This window comes from Triticum urartu, chromosome 3A, assembly GCF_056163025.1.
Source record: "Triticum urartu cultivar PI428250 chromosome 3A, HENAU_Tu73, whole genome shotgun sequence".
Classification (NCBI taxonomy): Eukaryota; Viridiplantae; Streptophyta; class Magnoliopsida; order Poales; family Poaceae; genus Triticum; species Triticum urartu.
The window spans coordinates 601,868,612-601,889,664 of NC_141875.1; the positions used below are offsets into that span (position 1 = coordinate 601,868,612).

General features: G+C 45.2%; 2 protein-coding genes and 1 pseudogene across 3 annotated transcripts; all 3 read left to right on the forward strand.

Annotated features, from left to right (window-relative positions):
• The first annotated feature begins 1,263 nt into the window (after nt 1–1,263).
• On the forward strand, nt 1,264–13,198 carry ARP2 (actin related protein 2). 2 transcript variants are annotated; one of them, XM_048709227.2, is made up of 15 exons: nt 1,264–1,394; nt 2,070–2,180; nt 2,254–2,388; nt 2,522–2,593; nt 2,681–2,759; nt 2,853–2,902; nt 3,650–3,753; nt 3,860–3,928; nt 4,008–4,071; nt 4,137–4,205; nt 4,328–4,411; nt 4,941–4,999; nt 5,252–5,318; nt 5,667–5,750; nt 12,809–13,198. In XM_048709227.2, the coding sequence occupies exons 1-15, from the start codon at nt 1,353–1,355 to the stop codon at nt 12,887–12,889; spliced, it is 1,170 nt and encodes a 389-aa protein (XP_048565184.1). In that variant the 5' UTR covers nt 1,264–1,352; the 3' UTR covers nt 12,890–13,198. The 2 variants fall into 2 exon arrangements, with proteins under 2 accessions (XP_048565184.1, XP_087369639.1); XM_087513513.1 differs by lacking the exon at nt 1,264–1,394 and having other exon boundaries at nt 2,010–2,180.
• Nucleotides 13,199–16,246: 3,048 nt separating this feature from the next.
• On the forward strand, nt 16,247–16,958 carry LOC125548833 (pleckstrin homology domain-containing protein 1 pseudogene; annotated as a pseudogene).
• A 2,518-nt stretch (nt 16,959–19,476) lies between these two features.
• LOC125545324 (pleckstrin homology domain-containing protein 1) lies at nt 19,477–20,388 on the forward strand. The gene has a single exon (XM_048709232.2). The coding sequence runs from the start codon at nt 19,616–19,618 to the stop codon at nt 20,072–20,074; it is 459 nt and encodes a 152-aa protein (XP_048565189.1). The 5' UTR covers nt 19,477–19,615; the 3' UTR covers nt 20,075–20,388.
• The last annotated feature ends 665 nt before the right edge of the window (nt 20,389–21,053 follow it).

Consider the following 21,053-nt stretch of genomic DNA (forward strand, 5'->3'; position numbering starts at 1 on the left):
TGATCAAGCCATGTGCAGCCGTTGGGCAGCTTGCTTGGAGCAAGTACGCAATGCACCTCCAAGTGGAACCGTGAAATCCGACTATGTGAGTTTGTTTTGCCTTTGTTCAAGTTGCGCATCATCATATTGCATCATTTCACTTTGTTTAAATTGTGTAGGACAAAATTGCCCAACATAGATACAAAGACATGGAAGCTTCGGAAAGCAAATTCTTCAAATTAGAGCATTGTTGGGACTTGCTTAAAAAGTGCGAGAAGTGGAAGTTGATCGACAAAGAATCCCCACCGAAGAGAGTTTCACTTACAAATATGGATGAAGATGAGGATGATGATGGCTCAAGAAATTTGAACAAGCCCGATGGCGACAAGAAGACTAAGGAGAGGATGAAGAGAGAGCACGAAGCATCGAGCTTGTGGGAGAAGATTGATTCCATGGTGCAATCAAATGAGTTGATGTTGTTGAAGTCGTTGGAGATCAAGATAGAGTTGGCCGAGAAGAAGGCAAATGAGAAGTAAGAAAAGTGGCAATTGCTCAAGGAAGAGGGACTGCGCAAAGCAGCCATTGAGGAGAAAAGAGCACGTGCCATTGAAAACAAAGCCATGTCCAAGTTGCTCGCCGAAGAGAATAAGATCATGACAATGCACCGCAATGACATGGAGGACCTCACCAAAGAATGACATGATATGGCAAGGAGAGAAATCTTGAAAAGGAGAATGGTTGCATCAGCCAGTGCGTGTTATAGTGCCGGAAATGTTTTCTCTGCTCCATATGGTGCAATGTCGATGATTTCGGTGCGGGAGTTGGAACAAGCGCCGGAGGTGGATTCGATGGTGGCGATGAATTTCAAGATGTACTCGACGGTGCGAAGTGAAGATCAACCAAGATGATGCCGAACGTGGTCGTCACTTTTGTAAGACCCTCTTTTGCGTTTGTCCTATTAAATTGAAGCTTTTATTTGTGCGTAAAATGTGTTATATTGTTTGAATTTGAACTTATTTGCGAGAACGTATGTCAAATTCGAGAATTGAGCGTCTTTGGTTTGCGGATCGACGCGGCGGTGTTCGAATAGACCCCGCAAAAAGCCGACCCGTAAAAAATGTATATTTCATGAATATTCTTTTTTACGAGTCCGTTTGGGGTGTGCATCTGCGGCTGTTCGAGCTAGACCGTAAAGGCTGTTTTCCGCGAATTGTAAACGCGTTTTGCGGGCCGGCCGGATGTAGGGTCTGCTAAAGATGCCCTAACAATGGGATAGGCGTTGATCATTTTCGAAAAAAAAAAAACACCAATCGAGAGGCCTCAACCAAAAGCCGAACACACCCTCCGGAGGTTGGCGAGGGAGGACGGCTAGAATGGAGAGCAACAAGGTGGTGGTGTGCGACAACGGCACCGGGGTAAGACTCCATCCCGCCGCCGCCGCCGCGCCCCCCCCCCCCCCCCCCCCCCCCCCCCCGCGAGCATGCTCACCGTAGATCTGCCTCTCCCCACCGGCTCTTGTCCTTGTTTCTAGAATACTTCGTACGAAATCCCACCGGCCTCCGGCTGCCGGTGATTGATCGAGGCGGATGAGTCATGGTTAGGCTTGGGGAATAGGGTAGCCAGGTTCGAACGGAATCATCTGAGGGTATTCCAAATCTGTATCGAGTCACCGCTGTGGAGTGCGGAGTTGGTGCCCGAGTTGTAGGGGAATAGAAATGTTCGAGAACGTTCTGCCCCCTTTGTTTATCGTATTTCTGCTGGGATTGCTTTCCGAGTTGCATTTGGATCTGGCATGTAAATTTTATCTTTAGGTTCAGATCAGCCTTTTCTGCTTTGAGCGGATATGACATAACAGGGCGCTAAATTGTTATGTGGAAATCAGTAGGCACATCTTTGGTTTCACTGAGCTATTATTGATTTTTTTAGTGAGCAGAAATAATATTCAAATTGTAAATTGTGTTCGTGAAACCTCTAGCTGACCTGTTGCCAGTTTCTTGATTTTGATTATCTTTTCCATGACAGAGAAACGTGAAATACTCTCTGTTATGGTCGGGTGGTTTTGCTGTTCTAATTTGGCACCTACGTTGCAGTATGTAAAGTGCGGCTTTGCGGGAGAAAACTTCCCTACATCTGTCTTTCCTTGTGTCGTTGGACGGCCATTGCTTCGCTATGAGGAGTCACTCCAGGAGCAAGAATTGACAGTTTGGATTCCATCATTTATTTTGTCTCTTAATGTTGAGTACACCTCGTAATTAGTGTTTATGTTCAACACAGGATATTGTGGTAGGAGCTGCTTGCGCTGATTTGAGACATCAGCTTGATGTATCATATCCTGTCACAAATGGGATTGTTCAAAATTGGGATGATATGGGCCATATATGGGATCATGCATTTTATAGCGAGCTGAAGGTATGCATATTGATATTCTTTACTTTGCTTGTGGTGTGAATCCTTTTGAAAGATACTTTCTCAATACCTTTGATTATAATCCTTAATTCTCTTAGATCCATGTAAAGCATTACATTTCTCTTCTTTCATATAGGTTGATCCATCCGAGTGTAAAATTTTACTGACAGATCCGCCACTCAATCCTGTGAAAAACCGTGAGCAAATGGTAGGTTATTTTAATTTCTCAGGCTATTTTATATTGCAAATTGAGCTTCTACATAATGACTAGTAAATTGAACCCCACGATCAACAGATCGAGACAATGTTTGAGAAATACAACTTTTCTGGGGTCTTCATCCAGATCCAAGCAGTTCTTTCGCTATATGCTCAAGGTACTTACTTTACCTCTTTAAACAGAATCAAGGACATAGAAATGCACACAAAATTGTACTAGTACTCATTTTACACGTATGTTTACTTCCCAGGCTTGCTGACTGGACTTGTCATAGATTCTGGTGATGGTGTCACCCATGTGGTATGAACAGATTCTATCTCTAGCATTCTCTGTGATAGCTATAGAAATACTATCTGACTATCTAGCACATTTGTATAATGTTTGCCGGTGTACCTGTAATTGCATTGAGCCAACCAAAGGAGTTACCCTTCTAATTTTGGGATCAGGATATACCTGACTTTTTGGAGGTCCTATGAGAAAACTACACTAAAATCACTACTTAAAACTCCACCATTTAAAATTTGTATTTTGGTTTCAAACATGGATTAAGAAAAGTCATGGTGTTCAGTCATAGATATTGAAGATAGAGGGAAGATAAATGAGAACAAAATGGAGAAAATCTCATGAAAATTGCATGCAAGTCTTATAATTTTGAATAAGATTATCTAAATTTATAAACCTTATCCTCTATTCTTAAATAGTTGCAACCCACTACCTATTTTTCCTCTTCATGCAACTATGCCACGTCATCAAGTCATGCATGTGGTCATAAGTTACAATTTGTGCACTCATCTATCCATGCAATCATGTCACCTCAGCAATCACGCATGTCAATTTGTTTCACTAATTTTTGTGTGGGCTTTCATTTTGTTGCTGTCTGTAGCTTTCATTTTGATTCACAGCCCCTGTTTCATTTAAGGTTCCTTGTTTCTTTGTAGAGATCACAGATTCACAGCCCTTATGAATTTCCTAATTGTCCTTGTTTTTACTACTTACTTTCTGTCCGTAGCTTTCATTTTGTTGCTGTTGTTTTATTTACACACGCAGGTGCCCGTGGTTGATGGATATTCTTATCCACATCTAACGAAAAGAATGAATGTAGCTGGAAGGCATATCACATCCTATCTTGTTGATCTACTCTCAAGAAGAGGGTATTCCCTTACCAGTTACCATCTTAAGATGTTAAAGTTGCTGTGATGATGCAGTCTTCAGCTTTCTTGTATTTTCCTCATCCTCTTTATTGTTCTATTTCAAAAGGTATGCTATGAACAAATCTGCTGATTTTGAGACAGTAAGAGAAATAAAAGAGAAGCTATGCTATATAAGGTGAGTTGTTTTGTTGTTCTTATTTCTTGGCTACAGATTGCTGTTATATGTCATAGGCATGACATTAAAAGATGTACAGCTATGACTACAAACGTGAATACCAGCTAGGACTTGAAACTACAATTCTTGTTAAAAGTTACACTGTAAGTATATTATCCTACTTTGTTTTATTGTTTTTTTTATTTTGAGCTAAATTCTTTGTGATCAGCTTCCAGATGGAAGAGTAATTAAAGTGGGTACTGAACGGTTTCAGGCTCCTGAGGCTCTTTTTACTCCTGTAAGTTTGTTTTCCTTCCATTCTTGCCGAAAGTCTTCCGGTGATAGATAGCTATGCAGTTCTCTGCAAAAATATTAAGTATCATCAGTGTGGTAATCTTGGTAAAAATATTTACTGAACAGGAACTCATAGATGTTGAAGGTGATGGGTTGGCAGATATGGCATTCCATTGCATTCAGGAAATGGACATTGACAACCGCATGACGGTATACAAACCTTACAGTAGTCCCAGTACAATATAGTAAATTTTGCCTGTCCATTCTTTCTGTTATTTTTATTGCTTGAAGTATTTAGATGGAACAAGTATACGAATAACTGATTGATTATATTGTACAACTGCAGTTCTTCCGGACTACATTTATCTAGAGATATGCATTACTTGTGATTATCTATGTAAATATACTCATAGAAAATGCATCATGAGGTGCACTTGCTATTGGTGGAGACTTAATCGAGTGTCTGACATTGCATCTTGAGTTTTATAAGCTTTATGTATGTACGTTATCCCCTTAGACTAGCATATACCCACTTCCTTTTTTTCTTAATTTGAATTCTGTTAATGCCTTGTAAGGGAACAAATACTACTAAATTTTCAGTTTGATATATATTAACTAAAGAAGAACCTGAGAACATATTGAAGTTTTAGTCTTCATACATTTAGAGTGTCTACTTCCCTAGATATATCACTGCATGCTGGCTTTTTTTTTTTAATTCGATGTTCAATAATATTTGCAGCTTTACCAACATATCGTTCTTAGTGGAGGAAGTACCATGTATCCTGGTCTGCCAAGTCGGTAAGATGTTAATTCTTGCATAGTTCCTTGTATAGTTCATTTCTTGCATTTTGTGCTATTTACTACAGTACATTCTGAGTCACCTGTTTCCAATATCATCACTTACACACCACACTGTTTTTTTCTCCCTTCTTGGCTGTTTGCTGTTGTTCTGGTTCTTTCTCCCTGTTGACCAGTCATTGTTTTTCTTTTGCGCTGATCTATACAAGGATCTAGGTTTCGTATGACTAACAAACTGCCACCTTTCTGAAGGCTGGAGAAGGAAATTCTTGATCGCTACCTCGACGTGGTTTTGAAGGGAAACAAGGATGGACTTAAGGTAATTTTGTTTAATTCTCCTCTGATGGACTACACAGTTGATATTATTATTTTTGTACAACTACATTTCCAATTTGTACCATTTTTCTTTTAAGCTGGCAAACTCTAATGAGCAGTACAACTCATTCAGCCCTTATCTATCAAGTCTTGTTGCCTCACCTTTCCATCAATGAGAATATAGCTTAGGGTTTGCAAATACAGGCAATCTGATCGCATTATTAGCTTATTAAAATTGGTAACAGTCAAAGGAGAATCTGAACGCATGTACCAGAATACCACATTTTATATTCAGTAATAATGTTTGTTCCCGCTCTCCTTTCATAACCTGTCTGTTCTTGAGTATGTACAGAAATTACGCCTGCGTATAGAGGATCCTCCACGGAGAAAGCATATGGTCTATCTAGGAGGTGCAGTACTTGCTGGAATTATGAAGGTAATAACTTCTAGAAATTTTTTAGCTTTATTTGCCTGAAGTATTGTAGTTTAGTTCACCTCTTAAATTTAAAGTGGTTTGTACCGACAAATTCTAAATACAAAATGACACATATTTTTTATGTTTATCCAAGAGCAGCGAAGTTAGACAGAAAACCAAGAGGAGAAAATTATAAGGATGCAGCGCCAATACTATCTAGTTTTAATATGAGAAATGACTGTTTAGGGGGTGCCAAATCCACAAATCTTAAGCTTGCAATATAGTCTTAAGGCTATGCTCACACTATGTTACTTTATGGTAATCCAGCTTTTCCAACCAGCTTTTGCTTATTTTAGCATTTTGTGGCTATATTTTCGTAGCAGAATATAAAATAAGTTCAACACAGCAGAGCCTAAGTAGATGACTTACTACCGAAAGTATTGCCTAGGAAGTCTTGGCCAAATTTGAATTTTGAACTACTAAATATCCAGCCTGGGTTTAAGTCTTCACTTAACTTCCAAAGAAAGCATGTGATAGTGCCATGGAAGGGGGGGGGGGGCACATCGGCAGGCCGGGAGTCGGCCCATCAGCCACGTACAACCCAGGCCACTACCTGGCGGACCATCAGCTTGGCGATCAAAGCAAAGCATCTCAGGTATCTCGGAGGATCCTACCCGTGCGTAACCGAGACGGACATCCTGTAAACCCCAGGCCTTGTCCCCTATATAAGGCAAGGCTAGGGTTAGACTATAGATCATCTAATCTCACACACACCTATGTGATCCTAGCGATCTCCATTGTACACCATATTCAAGCTCTCGCATGAGGCTCACCGCCATAAATATAATCATAGTAGGAGTAGGGTTTTACCTCCACCGTGAGGGCTTGAACCTGGGTAATTGCCTTGTGTGAATCCCGTCTGGTCTTCCTGCTACGTGTGACATCCCATTGAGATTAGTACCGGTATAATGAACCGACAGTTGGCGCGCCAAGCATGGACCAAAGATCAAATCCATCTGGGATCCCGTGTTATCGCCAACGTCTACGTTCCGAGCCAAACTTTTACTTTTGGTGCCTCGCGCTCACCACCATCCTATGTGAGGGCGAGGTTCTCACCTTTTGGAGCCTGGAATTCATTACCGTTCATTTCAGCGGAACCTGTCTTCAAAACCCGGCGCTTTGCCGAGCAGAGGAGCGAGCATCCAGCAACCCCTGGGATCTCCAGCAACAAGCAACAATCCACTAGGCTGAGTAGGCTTCCTAGCTCATTGCAATGGTGGAATCACTTGTCCCCATCTGGAATGAATCCAAGTCTGATGGGGGATGCGAGCAGGCACAACTGCCCTATCGCAGAGGTCCTCATGGCCAACACCATAATGTTGCAACCGACATCGGAGCCAGACCGCCAACACCGACAACAACGTTGACGTTGAGGACGAGGCCGACCCTGAGGCGGCGGTAGCCGAGCAACTAGCTTTGCGTATGTTGATCCTTAGCAACACCAATACCGCTGCAAGCAATCGACAATTGAGCCGTGGCCACTAGCACCGGCAACAACGTTGACGTTGAGGATGAGGCCAACCTCGAGGCGGCGACATCCGATCAACTAGCTTTGCATACGCCAATCTCGGCGAGGATGTGACCACTAAGGCCTTGGAAGCTCAACACAAGGCCCTTGCGCAGGCACAACTCCACCTTCAGAAGGAGTGCGACTCCCTTGCAGCTAGACATGATAGGTGGGTAATCACCATAGAGCTCAATCGAAGCCGGTGACTGGCTCTGGCCGACAACATCCAGCTCAAGCCAGATCACCCGACGGCTAAGCAGTTCAATCGCGCTAAGCCATGATCAAGGCGATGATTGTGGAACATGGTGTGACTAGTAAATCATGCAACCAGTTGTTAACCACCTCAGATGCGCACCGACACCAACATGGTTGGATATTCATGTCCTAGTCACATTCCAAGCCACCAAATTGACCGGGTAGAAGCCGACCGTCGCCCTCGCCGGCCTCGCGTGGCCTATGACCGGCTTGGGAACCAGTCAGATGTGCACCAGAACAAATGTCCTCTGCCGTCCAAAAGAAGGCACGTCGAATTGCATCTATTGTTTTGAGAACCTTTTTGGGAATGAGGAAGACCGACATGTAGTAGGTTAGGATTGAATCTAGGACTGCTATGATGAGAACTAAACATTCCCCAAGAATGTAAAGAATGTGAACGTGGTCTTCCGTGTCCTCGAGTCCAAGCCGGCCCGAAAGATCGCATTGCGTGAGGTTAAGAAAAGAGAGAATAAAGGAAGCCTAAGCTAATATGATTCGAACTTTCAGAAGGCGTAGGTACCGACATGCCCCAGTGGCTTGACGGGTCCGACTCAGTGATCTCTTTGGACCGGGTCGTTCACCCAGACTATATTCCCCACCTAGGGAGATCTGCCTTGGTTCTCGACCCGATAATTGGGGCTACCAGTTGTCCAAAGTCCTGATGGATGGTGGCATCGTCATAAACATACTCTACACTAAGACGATGGAGAAGATGGGCATCTCGCTCTTACGCCTTTGGCCAAACTCCACTGCTTTCCGCGACATTGTGCACGAGAATTATGCCCAACCTTTGGTTAGATCTCCTTGGATGTTATTTCTAGCACCCTCGGAAACTTCTGAGTTGAAATGCTTTCCATCGAGGTCGTCCCTTCGAGGGCGCTTATCATGCTCTTCTCGGTTGCCATGCGTACACAAAGTTCATGGCGATCCCATGTTACGTGTACTTAAAACTCAAGATATGTTGCGTTCCAACAAGATAATCATGGTCATCGACGACTTCAAACACTTGCATGATTGCGAGGTGGCCAATGTTGACCTAGCTAAATCTGAGCTCGTCGCCGTCGAGTGTGTCGAAAGCAACAATGGATCCATAGGGCTATTCTCTGAGCTAGAAGGCCAAATCAGCCTTCGCTTTCCAGTCGGGCCAGGACACCAAGAAATTTAAGGTGCACCTGATCGACACCATGACGAGCGCTGAGATCATCATCGACCTTGTAGTGCATAGGAAAGCGTGCTTGTAGATTTCCGTGAGAACTGGGACATCTCCGCATGACATGCCTGGTATACCAGCGTACGTCGCCGAGCACTCCCTAAACGTCATGAAGGGCATGCAGACCGTGAAGCGATCCCTACGCCAATTCGATGAAGAACGATGTAAGGTTATCGAAGAAGAGCTAGCCCGGCTTCTGGCGGCTGGGTTCATCCATGGAGAAGAACTACACTTGGCTCATGTGCATTGACTACATCAGTCTCGACAAAGCCTGCCCCAAAGATCCTTTCCCGCTCCCTTGCATCCTACTCGCTATCACCAGATTAGGATGAAGGGATCGGATCAGGAGATGACCTCCTTCATCACCCCTTCTGAAGCTTTCTGTTACATCATGATGCCCTTCCGGCTCAAGAATGCTGTCACAACATATCAGCGCATCATGCAAAAATGCCTCCACGACCAAATTGGCATCAATGTCTAGGCCTACGTCGACGACGTTGTGGTCAACACGAAGAAACAGGTTGACCTCCTAGCAGATCTAGCGTAGACGTTTGCTAACCCGCGTCGATTCGAAATGAAGCTAAACACAGACAAATGTGTGTTCGTGGCCCTTGGGAAGACTGCTCGACTTCATCGTTTCTTAGCACGACATTGAGTCCAACCCCGACAAGATAGTGTGATCTCCAAACTCGGCAAGCCCGGGAACCTGAAGGAGGTCCAAAAGCTAGCTCGCTCCGTCGCCACCCTGAGTCTTTTCATCTCCCGACTCAATGAGAAGGCTTTGCCGCTGTATCGACTCCTCAAGAAGTCATACAAACTCGTCTAGACCAATGAAGGCCCGATTGGCCCTAGACAACCTCAAGCTGATGTTGTCTAGTAACCTAGTCCTAGTCATTCCAAAATAGAACGAATCGATGCTTTTGTATATCTGGTTGATCCTTCACAGGCAATCCGGCAGCGTCACAACGATGTCCTCATTGAGGTAGTCAAATCAGAAGGTGTTGAAAGTGCAGTGATGCTTACCTCGCCTCCTCCAGATCTAGGTACAAGGCTAAGTAATGGTTACTAAGCAAAAGAGCCGAGTAGAGGTAGAAAACCAAAACAATAAATTTGGGAAGTCTTTAACACTTACATGACACGACCAGTTGGGTTGCCTGGAGCTTGTCTGGCACCAACCTCACTCAGTGTCGGCCTTCTTGGAGGTCTCCTTCAGGCCCTTGATCTCTGGCTCCTGCGCCTTCTGTCGATCCATCCGATCTGCAATTTGGTGCTTTGATCTTGGCCTTAAGGGTGCCCTGTGCCTCCTCTTTTGCCTGAGCAAGCCCTTGCAGCTCCAGGATCATCGTATGGCTAGCTTCGCTTTGCTTCTTCAGCAGCTCGGCCGTGCAATGTACTCAGAGTCGTTGCTAGTGATGATTATGTCATCAACGTATAAAAGAAGAGTCCGACCACGAGGAGAAAGGTGGGCAAACAACGTAGGATCATCAACGCTCCCCAAAAATCCATCGACAGTAACCACAGAGGCGAAACTCTCAAACCAGGCACGCGAGGCTTTCTTAAGGCATAGAGAGAGCGATAAAGACGACATGCGATGCCACCGGGAACAGAATATCCAGGTGGTGTCTGGCATGTAAACCTCCTCACACAACTCACCATTAAGAAAGGCATTCTTAACATCAAGCTGAGATATGGACCAATGGTGAACAGATGCCACAGCAAGAAGTGTGCGGACAGGGTCATATGGGCCATAGGAGGAAAAGTCTCACCATAATCACAACCATGCTCTTGCTGAAAGCCACGAGCCACAAGACGAGCTTTATAGCGCTCAGGAGAACCATCGGAGTGAGTCTTAACCCTGTAGACCCACTTACAAGTGATGGGATGAACACGAGGAGGAAAAGAAACAAGATCCCACGTGCCGGTGCGCTCAAGAGAAGCAATCTCCTTTGCCATAGCAAGCTGCCATTCGGGATGAACAACATCGCCATAAAAAGTCACTCAAGAACAACATGCTAGCGCTATAAAAACCATAGCGGTCAATAGGTAGAAGCGGGCGATGACATAAGCCATAAGTAGGCTGAGACAAGGAGGATGGCACATCAGAGGTAGATGGCTCAGTAGTAGACTCATCCACAACATGCAGATGATGAATATAATAGTGAGAAAAAGAGGGAAGAATACTAAGAGGAATCACCGGGATAGACTCGGGTGATGGGGACACGGACGGGGAAGCCACCGGGCATGAAAGGGCAGAATCCTGTGTCAAGCGAGATGAGGAAACCATAGGAGATGGCGGCGGCGGATTTGCAATAGTCGAATAAATAGGAGCAGTTGGATGCGTGAACAGGGGCTCAATAGGAGTGATAAGCGTGTCGGGAAAAGTGAGGAAAGGGATATCCTCCACTAAAAAGGTCGAAGAAGATGGATGCTGATAGAAGGGACAAGTCACAATCCTGCTCTGTCAAGGCGATGGCTGAGGGTGTCAGAGTGGAAGCACGGTTCCAGAAGATGTGTGCACCTTGTTACCCGGGTGAACAGAGCCTGGCAACACTGGCAAGTACCACAACTAGCTGTGCGAAGAGAGTCAAGCTGATGCCAAATAGCCAAACTACTCTGTGCGTAGAAATCATCAACATCGGAGTCACCCTGGTGAAGAGCATGCTCCTGGCGGACCACAGACAGGTATAAGGCATCACTAGAGGACTGATAGCGCTGGCGAAGACAGGTCCACATCTCAAAGACGGTAGTAAGGCCCATAAACTCAGAGGCAAACTGAGGCAGAAAACTGAAGTAAGAACAACCGCAACATGAGCATCATCATTAAACCAATGAGTGTAAGCAGACATAACATCATATAAGTGGGAAGAGCCTCCTCATATGCCAAGGCCTACTGGTCATAAGCATGAACCGCAACATCATCAACAACCTTAGTTGCATTCTTAGCAGCCTGAGAAGCATCCGCAGCAAGAGCCGGTGGCATTGACGGGGTAGGAGCCACAAGAGGAGCTGGCCGGGGCGGGCAAGGGATCACGCCGGAATAAAAGCCCCATAGACAGATGCCACACATATGAATGCGCATAAGGCAACGAACTCGGTGTAGTTAGTACCATAAAAAATCATCGGGCATAGAGGGATGGCGACATAGCCTAACGATGGAGACATAGTACCTGTTTTTTTGTTGCTTTTTTTGGAAGCCGATCTAGAAGGCAGTGGCTTGAGTCAACGCCCAATTGAAACAGGTGCCGCGACTGAACAAACCGTGCGGGAGGCGCGGGCGACACAGACTGAGAGGCCAGCGGCTGTTGTCCACACTTCCTTGACTCGACTTAGTCTGAGCTCTCTCCAACTTTAGTGTGAGTTGAGCTGAGATTAGTCAAATACGCTTGAACTCAATTTGTTTGCAACCCTGCGAGGAGAGGAGAGGAAGGATCGGTGGATAGTGGAGAAGAGCTACAGGCAGTTTTCAGATGATAAACGAGGTGGGGGTTGGGGTGTGCGGCTTTTAGGAAGGAAATCGTGAAAACTGGGTGGGAGGATGGGTTGGGTGGGAGAGGACGAGAGGGGGAATGTGGAGGTCATGCCCACTGCACACCGTACCCTTGAGAGCACTTTTGAGAGACTGAGTAACACCTTTGATGCGGGTCACATTTCCCTTGTGATGCTTGTTTTGAATCCTTCCGATGTAATTCTCTTACGTGATGTTGAGAGCTGACCAATCCCTCTAGCCGTTCTGTTCATGGTTGCTTCCTCGCCTGCTTCATGTACATGGGCTTTAGCCGTATAGTTGTATTCTGTTTTTCCGTTCTCTCTATCTATCAATGCAATGATACGCAAGCTCTTGCGTATTCGTGAAAAAAAAGAGTAAGCTGTGCTTAGTTCACTGTTTTTCTTTTCGCTAACCAATCATGGTGGTGCATTCAAATATGTAAGCTACTAACAATAGGAATATATTGAACCGCAGCTTAGCATAAAAAAGAAACCATGGGCTTGTTATCATGTCTGGGTCTGCTGGTATATTTTGCTGACTTGTCTGTCTCGAACAAACAGGATGCGCCGGAATTCTGGATCACAAAGCAAGAGTATCAGGAAGAAGGTGTTGCCTGCCTAAGGAAGTGTGGACAAGCATAACCATGTACAATGTGACAATCGTGCCACCCTTGTTATTACTGAATGCATACTATTACTTTAATTGGTAGAAATAATAGGACAAATAGTAATTACCTTGCCCAGGGAAGTTTTGTTATTTGTCCTTCTGATCCTCGTGATTAATATGTGTACCATATAATTCCTGTCGCACAAATAGTAGGAACGGTACATCTCGGTTGACCGCACCAATCGACAGATACTGCACATTTTGTTAATTTTTTATTGGATACTTTTTTTGTGGGGTAATTTTTTACCGGATACCTGACGTTAAAAGAATGTGATATGTGGAAAGCTTTGATGGTAAGTTGGCAACAAAACTGAATGAATGCGTGCATGTGAGTGCGGCCATGCACGTGTTATTCTTAGGCATTTTTAACCAGAATTTTTGTTGACATCATCAATTTTGTTTTATATATATGCCTGCCCTCAGTTGGTCATGGCAGCGTATGCTCCGTAGCGCCCACCATCTTGTCCCCCGGCTGGCGCGACGAGGAATGAGGAGACGTGCCAGCAGACACGAGGTCGTACAAGTAGCGGCGAATGGCGAACCACAGTGTCAGGTGGCACCACCCTGGGAGGTTGTTAGAATCATGATTTTGTTATACGATTTTACGACTTTACGATCTAAATTTACCCATCTGATTCTACGATTTTAGTTTATAAAATCTACATTTCTATGATTCTGGTAGTGAAGATTCTATGATTTACGATTCTACCATCAGAGCTCCGATCCGATTCAAAATCACGATTGTGACAACCTAGCCACCCTGGGTTCGACTTCGACGGTGTAATGAAGGGATTGCAGCCTGGCACAAAGTACTTCTACAAGGTGAATTGTGGCTACTGAAAATAATTTGGTGCTAACTTTGTGATGTGAGAGTTTGATTTCCTGATAAACAGAGATAAGGTTTCAATTCAAACACTGTTTTACATTTGTGCTTTTAAGAAAGGGATGAAACTGTAAGATGATTTTACTATTGGACTGAGCAAAAATAGTTTTTTACATGGAAAATGATTAATTTAAATAGACACCTGATCAGAATATGCTCTGTTTATGTATATTTTGCAACTCTGCATTTATATTTAGGGTTACTCGGTTAATATTTTTTAAACATGCAAATTATATCACAGCTCATTCTTTATTCTTCAGCAAGGCATACAGGGGGACTACATGGAGCAACAACGCCAGAATTTAGTTAGGCATTTGCTTTAGCCAAGATAAATGAATCCCAGCCGACTTTCGAACATGCAAATTATGTTACGGTTCATGTTGCAATGCACGGACAATTCGTTTATTAGGGATAGTGAGATGGGGAACAGGAAGAGAGACAATGCGTGCAGTTCGCCTCGCAGCGACAACGTCTTTTTTTTAGAGCGTGTGTGGATTTGTGTAGGCAAGTCCTTATGTTTGGGCCAAACTCAAATAGTGCAAAAAACAATTACAAATAAAATATGATTTAAAAAAACAGAACATTCTTATAAAAACATATGTTAAAAAATGTTCCTTCTTAGAGAAATGTTCCGGTTTAGTAAAAACGTTAACTATTCTTAAAAAGGTGCTCCAATTTTTATGTAAACATTAACTTTTATTAAAATAAGAAAAGTTCCATGTTTTACCTTATCATCGACGTTTATTAAAAATGGATATAGAAAATGATGCACAATGGCACATGAAGTAGGTTTTTTTCTAAGCTAACCACAAACTTTATTTATTGCGCAATAATGTTTTGAGGAATACACTTTTTTTGGCACATGAAACAGGTTGTGCCCCCTTTTTTTGCCCGGTGTAACGCACATGCATTTGTACTAGTACATAGTTCATACAAAAGAAAAAAGTTTCAGCCCAAATCTCTGTGCCAAATCTGACGAGAAGGACTTAGACTTTGTTAAAACTCAGTCTACCGAGACTTTGTTAAATCTCAGTCAGCTGAGATTTAGCACAACCATAAGGGACTTGGATTCCAGCTTACTTTGATGTTTATATAACACTTTAATGATTTTTTCAGTTGAAGTTATCTACTCCCTGCGTCCAGAATTAGTTTATGCTCAAACGGATGTGCTTCCTCCTGTCCTTTCTACTCCGTATATAAGATTGTTTGAAGTCAAACTTCGTAAACTTGACCAACTTTTTATAGAACAAAATATCCACGTTCACAATATGAAATCAACATCATTACATACGTCATGAATTAAAAATTTCATATTGTATAACTATAGCATATATTATAGATGTTGCTATTTTTTTCATATAAATATGGTCAAATTTTATGAAGTTTGAGTTCAGACAAATTTATATGCGGAGTAAAAATGACCAAAGAGAGTATCTAGATGTATTTTGGTGCAAGGTACATCAGTTTGAGCGTCAACTAATGCCGGATGAAGGTAAGCAATATTTTCTGATTTTTTTAGCCAATGAAATCAGATGACGTTTCTCACAGTGAGGATACACATTGTGTGTTGTCCATTGTTTCTTCATAACACACGCTACATATCAGATTATCTTCATTGCATAGCTAATCCTTCTGCCCTCTGTATTAGGCGAAGGCATAAGTCTAGGTTCAGAATATATTATTATATGTTGGACAATTTAGCATGTACCATCTTTCTAGATTCTTCTATTAATTTTAATACTGTAGAATGTATAATTGTTTCTTAATTAGAAATAAGAAATCTTTCCTACCAAAATAATTAAGCATGTATGAAGTACTTGAGTTGTACAAGAACTGAATTACATTATTTTTGTTTAATGCAACAACAAGGACCCAGACTAGCGATTTTTATATGTAAACAAAACATATGAAAATTTTCATGTAACTGTTACCGTGTAACTAATCTTTATTTCTAACAAAATACGTATACTCCGATCTTCAGAAATTCGCTTTGGCACATGGGAGCTCGCGCTCCTGCCATCAAAAAAAAACTCAAAGTGTGAAAAAATTTCAAACAAAAATTTGGCACATACATCTCGACATTGTATGTGTGCACGTTAAGTTTCGAGAAATCAACAATTTTTGTGACTTGTGTAAAAAAGACAAAAGAATGTCTTGTGAAAAGCATATTTTAACACTAGATTTTGTCTTTTTCACACGCGAAAAGATTCAATACAAAGTCACATTAGACGAGATAAATGCCTTCCAGAGGCAAGGTGAACGAGGAGAGACGCCCCGACTCGCTCTTTGTCTTTGTCTTTTTTTATTTTTTTATTTTTTTGCGATGATTGAAACTGTTGTCGGCGTCCTTCTATACCCATGCCGATGCCGATACAGACCAGCTCGGTTGTACAGCACACAGTCCGACTCCGGCCCGGCCCGTTCCGTTAAAAGCAGGGCCCAGGGGGGAAACCCAACCTAACGAACGAGCTGTCCCCAATAAATCTCCCGACGCGCTCGACCGGATCCCCAGATCCCACCACAACTCATGGCGGCGAGCCTGTGGCGAGAGGCGATGGGCGCCGGCGCCCCGGCCGCGGACGCGGAGTTCCTGGACTACATCGAGTTCTGGCACCAGCCCGAGTGCGCGGGGTGGCTGGACCAGCAGGGGGAGCACAGCAAGGCGTGGCGCCGGCGCTGGTTCGTGCTCAAGCAGGGGATGCTCTTCTGGTTCAAGGACTCGGACGTCGACCACGCGTCGGTGCCCCGCGGCGTCATCTTCCTCGCCTCCTGCCTCGCCGTCAAGGGCGCCGAGGGCGTGCCCGACCGCAAGTTCTCCTTCGAGCTCTCCACCCCGGGCGAGACCATGTACTTCGCCGCCGACTCCGAGGAGCAGAAGGAGGAGTGGATCAACTCCATTGTTCTCCCACTCGCCGCTCCTGCAGGAACCACATGGGATGAAATTTTTCACACGGTGGACATGCTGCGCGCGGGGTTTGGAGCAGGAGGTTTAGATCCTTTCGTGGGAGAGTAGGCCATGTGTAGTGTGTTGGTGTCGGCGTGTCGCCGTGTATGTTCGCATTGTTAATGGTTTCTTGTAATTATAACTCGCCTTCTACTATAGAAAATATGATACGTCATTGATGTATTCTTCAAAATAAATTTACAATAAATTTTACTAAGTCATTTTTGTGATGTGTAGAGATGTGAAAAAGTAGGATGAATGTGACAAAGATGATGAGCAAATTTAAATGAAACCCTGTCCTTTTAATCCTTTATTTAATAGCACGAGATGGTATAACTTAAGATTTAAATAATGCCAAGGGAATTAATATCATATGTATACACTTAATCATGTAAGTAGTATATTGTCATCATCATCTAGCATCGTCAGAGTGCGTGTGAAGGTATGTTTTTGACAGATCATGTGGGATTGATGTGTGTATCCACTTGATCCAGTCTTTGTTCGTCGATGTTTGTGTGTTTATAAGTTGGATCCTTCTGATCTAGTGCAGTGGTTTTAGGACCTTAGCATGACGACTTCTCGATTGCCTAGGTTTGTCCGACTCTGATGAGGGAGGGTCAACGATGACGACACGTCTTTGGCTCATCGCTTCTTGTGTTCTTTTATGTTGTCATGATGTTTGATAAATATTGGAAGTTTTTCTCTAGTTTTTTTTCAACAACAACTACCAGTAGATGTAAAAAAATACTCCCAGTAGACAAGTCAATGCCTTGGATAGAAAGAGTGGATAAGGCATCTCCAACATTGACCTGCAAATCGGACACCATATCCGTTCGCGAACCGAGGGAGGGAGCGGTCTGCGGACATGGATGTGGGAGACGGTCATCCAATGCTATCCACTTTCATTTCAAAACAAATTTAACAAACCAAATGAAATTTATCAAACAAGTCGGATTTCATTAAAGATCAGACATAATTTACACAAAATCAGTCGATATTTTGACCATTTAACTAAAAACTAGAAGAAAAAACCCTAGACCCTATACCGGACGATCGACCACCTTATACACATGGTCGTCCTGCCTATCACAGCATTGTCGCCATTCATGCTTTCGCTGTCGTCCCTCCAGCGGCGGAAGGGCGCTGGAGGGCCGCAACAGTTGTGTCCGGTAGCTGCCTGCCGCTCACGGAGGAGCCGCTGGGCCTCCTCCTGCATGGTGCGGAGGATCGCCGCGGCCAATGCAGACGGCGCCCGCAGAGCTCTGACAGATGCCTTGCCCCTGCCAGAGTTAGCGGAGGAGTCGCTAAGCGACCACTCCTCGCCGTAAAGTCGGCGCCGGCGCTTGGCGGCCGTCTCCGTGGTGGTGATGGAGCGGTCGAAGGCCCATGCGAGGCGAGGTCCGGATCATTGTGGACCGATTCCGGTGCCACGTCAAACTTAGCGAACGTAGAGCGGTTAGCGGCGTTGCACCAGTCATACTGCGCCTATTGCCTCACCACACACTCCTCCTCGGACACGATGGCCCTCGAACCCGAGGGACCGCCATAACCGCCTCCTCCTTCGAGGTAGTGGAGGATGCAGTCTCGTGCCTTCGTGATCACGGGCGGCAGCTCCTCCGTGATGGGGCGACGGTGGCGGATGCGCGGGCCCGTCAATGCGGGCATACCTGTTGTGTGCCGGCGGCGACACGAGCTCCTCCTTGATGTGGCGTCCGATCTGGACGTCACGGTTGCACGTGAGGGCGTGGATGGGACAAGGGCTCATTGACGTGACATGCGATGTGGACGCCGCGGTTGCACGGGGTAACACAGGCTCCACCTTGATCCAAGTGGGGATGTCGGCTCCTGCTTCACATGGACCCACAGCAGGGAGGGTGGCTCCTCCTTGACATGCACCGGCGATGGTGGCGCCAGCCCCATCCGACAGACAAATTCTTCGTCCGATAGAGCTGCCTCTGGGAGGAGACGGGACCACCGTTGCTGCCGTTGGTCCTCCTCCTTGCCGAAGGAGCTGGCCGCGTGGATGCCGAGGGGCCCAGAGAGCGAGGATGGCGGTGCCAGGAACCGCCTGATGAAGAGATGCCACCGCCAACGCCTACTTGCATGGAGAACCAAGACTTCGACATCGCTGTTGGAGTTGGAGGGGCTCCGAGAGGACGGAGAGGAGGAGGGGCTCGAAGAGGACGAAGTGTGGATGTGCATCGCCGGCGCACGGCTTAAATAGTCATGACCAGTCCAGTCGAATGGGCATTCAGCCCGCTTCAATGCGGCACAACTGTTGGAGTTGGTTTGCTAAGGACGCGGCGTCCACATTGAAGCGACGACGCCCGAGAAGTCGCGTCTATCAGCGCTGCCCTCACGCCCGGTCACATCGCACGGCATCACTGCCGGCCGTTTGCATACTCTGGGCCGGCATGAATATGACGCGGCAAGCGGCGCATGCATTCGATGGAAAAGCGCGAGTGCAGCGACCCGCATGCCCGCAAAGGCCTCATTTCATTTCGGATTTGCGGAAAAAACACGTTCAGACTGGTCAGTAAACCGATGTATATCCGCTTTGAATGGCAAAACACATCTCGACATCGCACGGCCGCGACGGCTGCGGATGTTTAAGGGTCCGTGTTGAAGATGCTACAAGGCAGAAAAAGAAAACCTGGAGACTCTCTCTCTGCGATGACTCTCTTTAAATTTTCTTGAGTTGCCTTTTAAGTTGTTTCTATCCACGTGAGCAACGCAGATACACCGATACAAATCATCAGTTCGGTACACAGTCCGACCCCCAGCCCGTCCCGTTCCGTCAAAACCAGGGGAAAAAACCAACCGAACGAACTCTCCCGATCCGCCCGACCCGATCCCCAAATCCCTCCGCATCTCATGGCGGCGAGCCTGTGGCGAGCGGTGATGGGCACCGGCGCCCCGCCCGCGGACGCCACGGACGGCATCGAGTTCTGGCGCGAGCCGGAGCGCGGCGGGTGGCTGGACAAGCAGGGCGAGTACATCAAGACGTGGCGGCGGCGGTGGTTCGTGCTCAAGCAGGGGAAGATCTTCTGGTTCAAGGACTCGTCCGTCACGCGCGCGTCCGTGCCCCGCGGCGTCATCGCCGTCGCCTCCTGCCTCACCGTCAAGGGCGCCGAGGACGTGCTCAACCGCAAGTTCGCCTTCGAGCTCTCCACCCCGGGCGAGACCATGTACTTCGTCGCCGACTCCGACAAGGAGAAGGAGGACTGGATCAACTCCATCGGCCGCTCCATTGTCCAGCACTCCCGATCCATGACCGACGACGAGATCGTCGACTACGACAGCGGCCGCCCCGCGGCCGGCGGCAAATCATAGATTCGTCGATTGATTCGGTGAGCAAAAGGACCGGTGAGGCGGTGGCACCTGTAACTCTACTATTCTACATGTCTTTGTCATAGATTCTTTTAGTTCATATTTTCCACAGATATGGTGTGTGCACATGTATATTATTAGAGATTTTTATTGGTGATTTTAGGTGTCTTTATTTATACTATGGATCGGTTTTGTTCTTATAACTTTCTTTAAGTATACTGTTCGATTTGTATTTGGTCCTTAAATGTTCTTATTATCCAAGTGTATATCTCAAGCCGTAGCAAATTGAACAAGGGGATATTTCTCGGTGTTTTTGACTTCTGTGTATCTAATTGTCTGATAATATTTGGCCTGTTATGACTGGATATGTAGTGGGCTGCTAACCGTAAAATCATGCAATGCATTGTATCTTGTTCGTTCAACATCTTGGTTTGCCTACTCCAGCGTTTCGTTGACCATTATGAACTCAAAGCAGTGCTTGTGCACAGAAAAAAAAATGGTAACCCTCCGTTGCCTTCAGTCAGTATCAACAGACAGAAGCGATTGCATGATTGCGTTCCACATTAACATGGATAGACATGTAGTGCTTGTGTTTTATAAGCTTATCACTTAAAATAGCTTTTGTGCCAATCGCTTAACCATGTTGAGAACATCTGCAAAGCTGCAAGTAGCAGTATTTAAGTACATCAATATGGTTATAAGCAAATCATGTGAAAACAGCTGTAAACAGTGATGTCATGAGTAATGATACCTCCAATTATATTCCTCCACCTCATTACTGAAGATGCCAGGTCCCCATCTCATCATTGGAAATGGCTAAGCTGAAGAGCTGAATGCTAACATCATTCCTAACATTATTGTGCCGTCCACGTGGTAGATACATGTGGTTAGTATTGTACTTATGTTCCTGCAAAAAAAAAACATTGCACTTATGGAGATAATAGTTTCACAGTACATCCTGATAAGATAACTCTGTCTTACG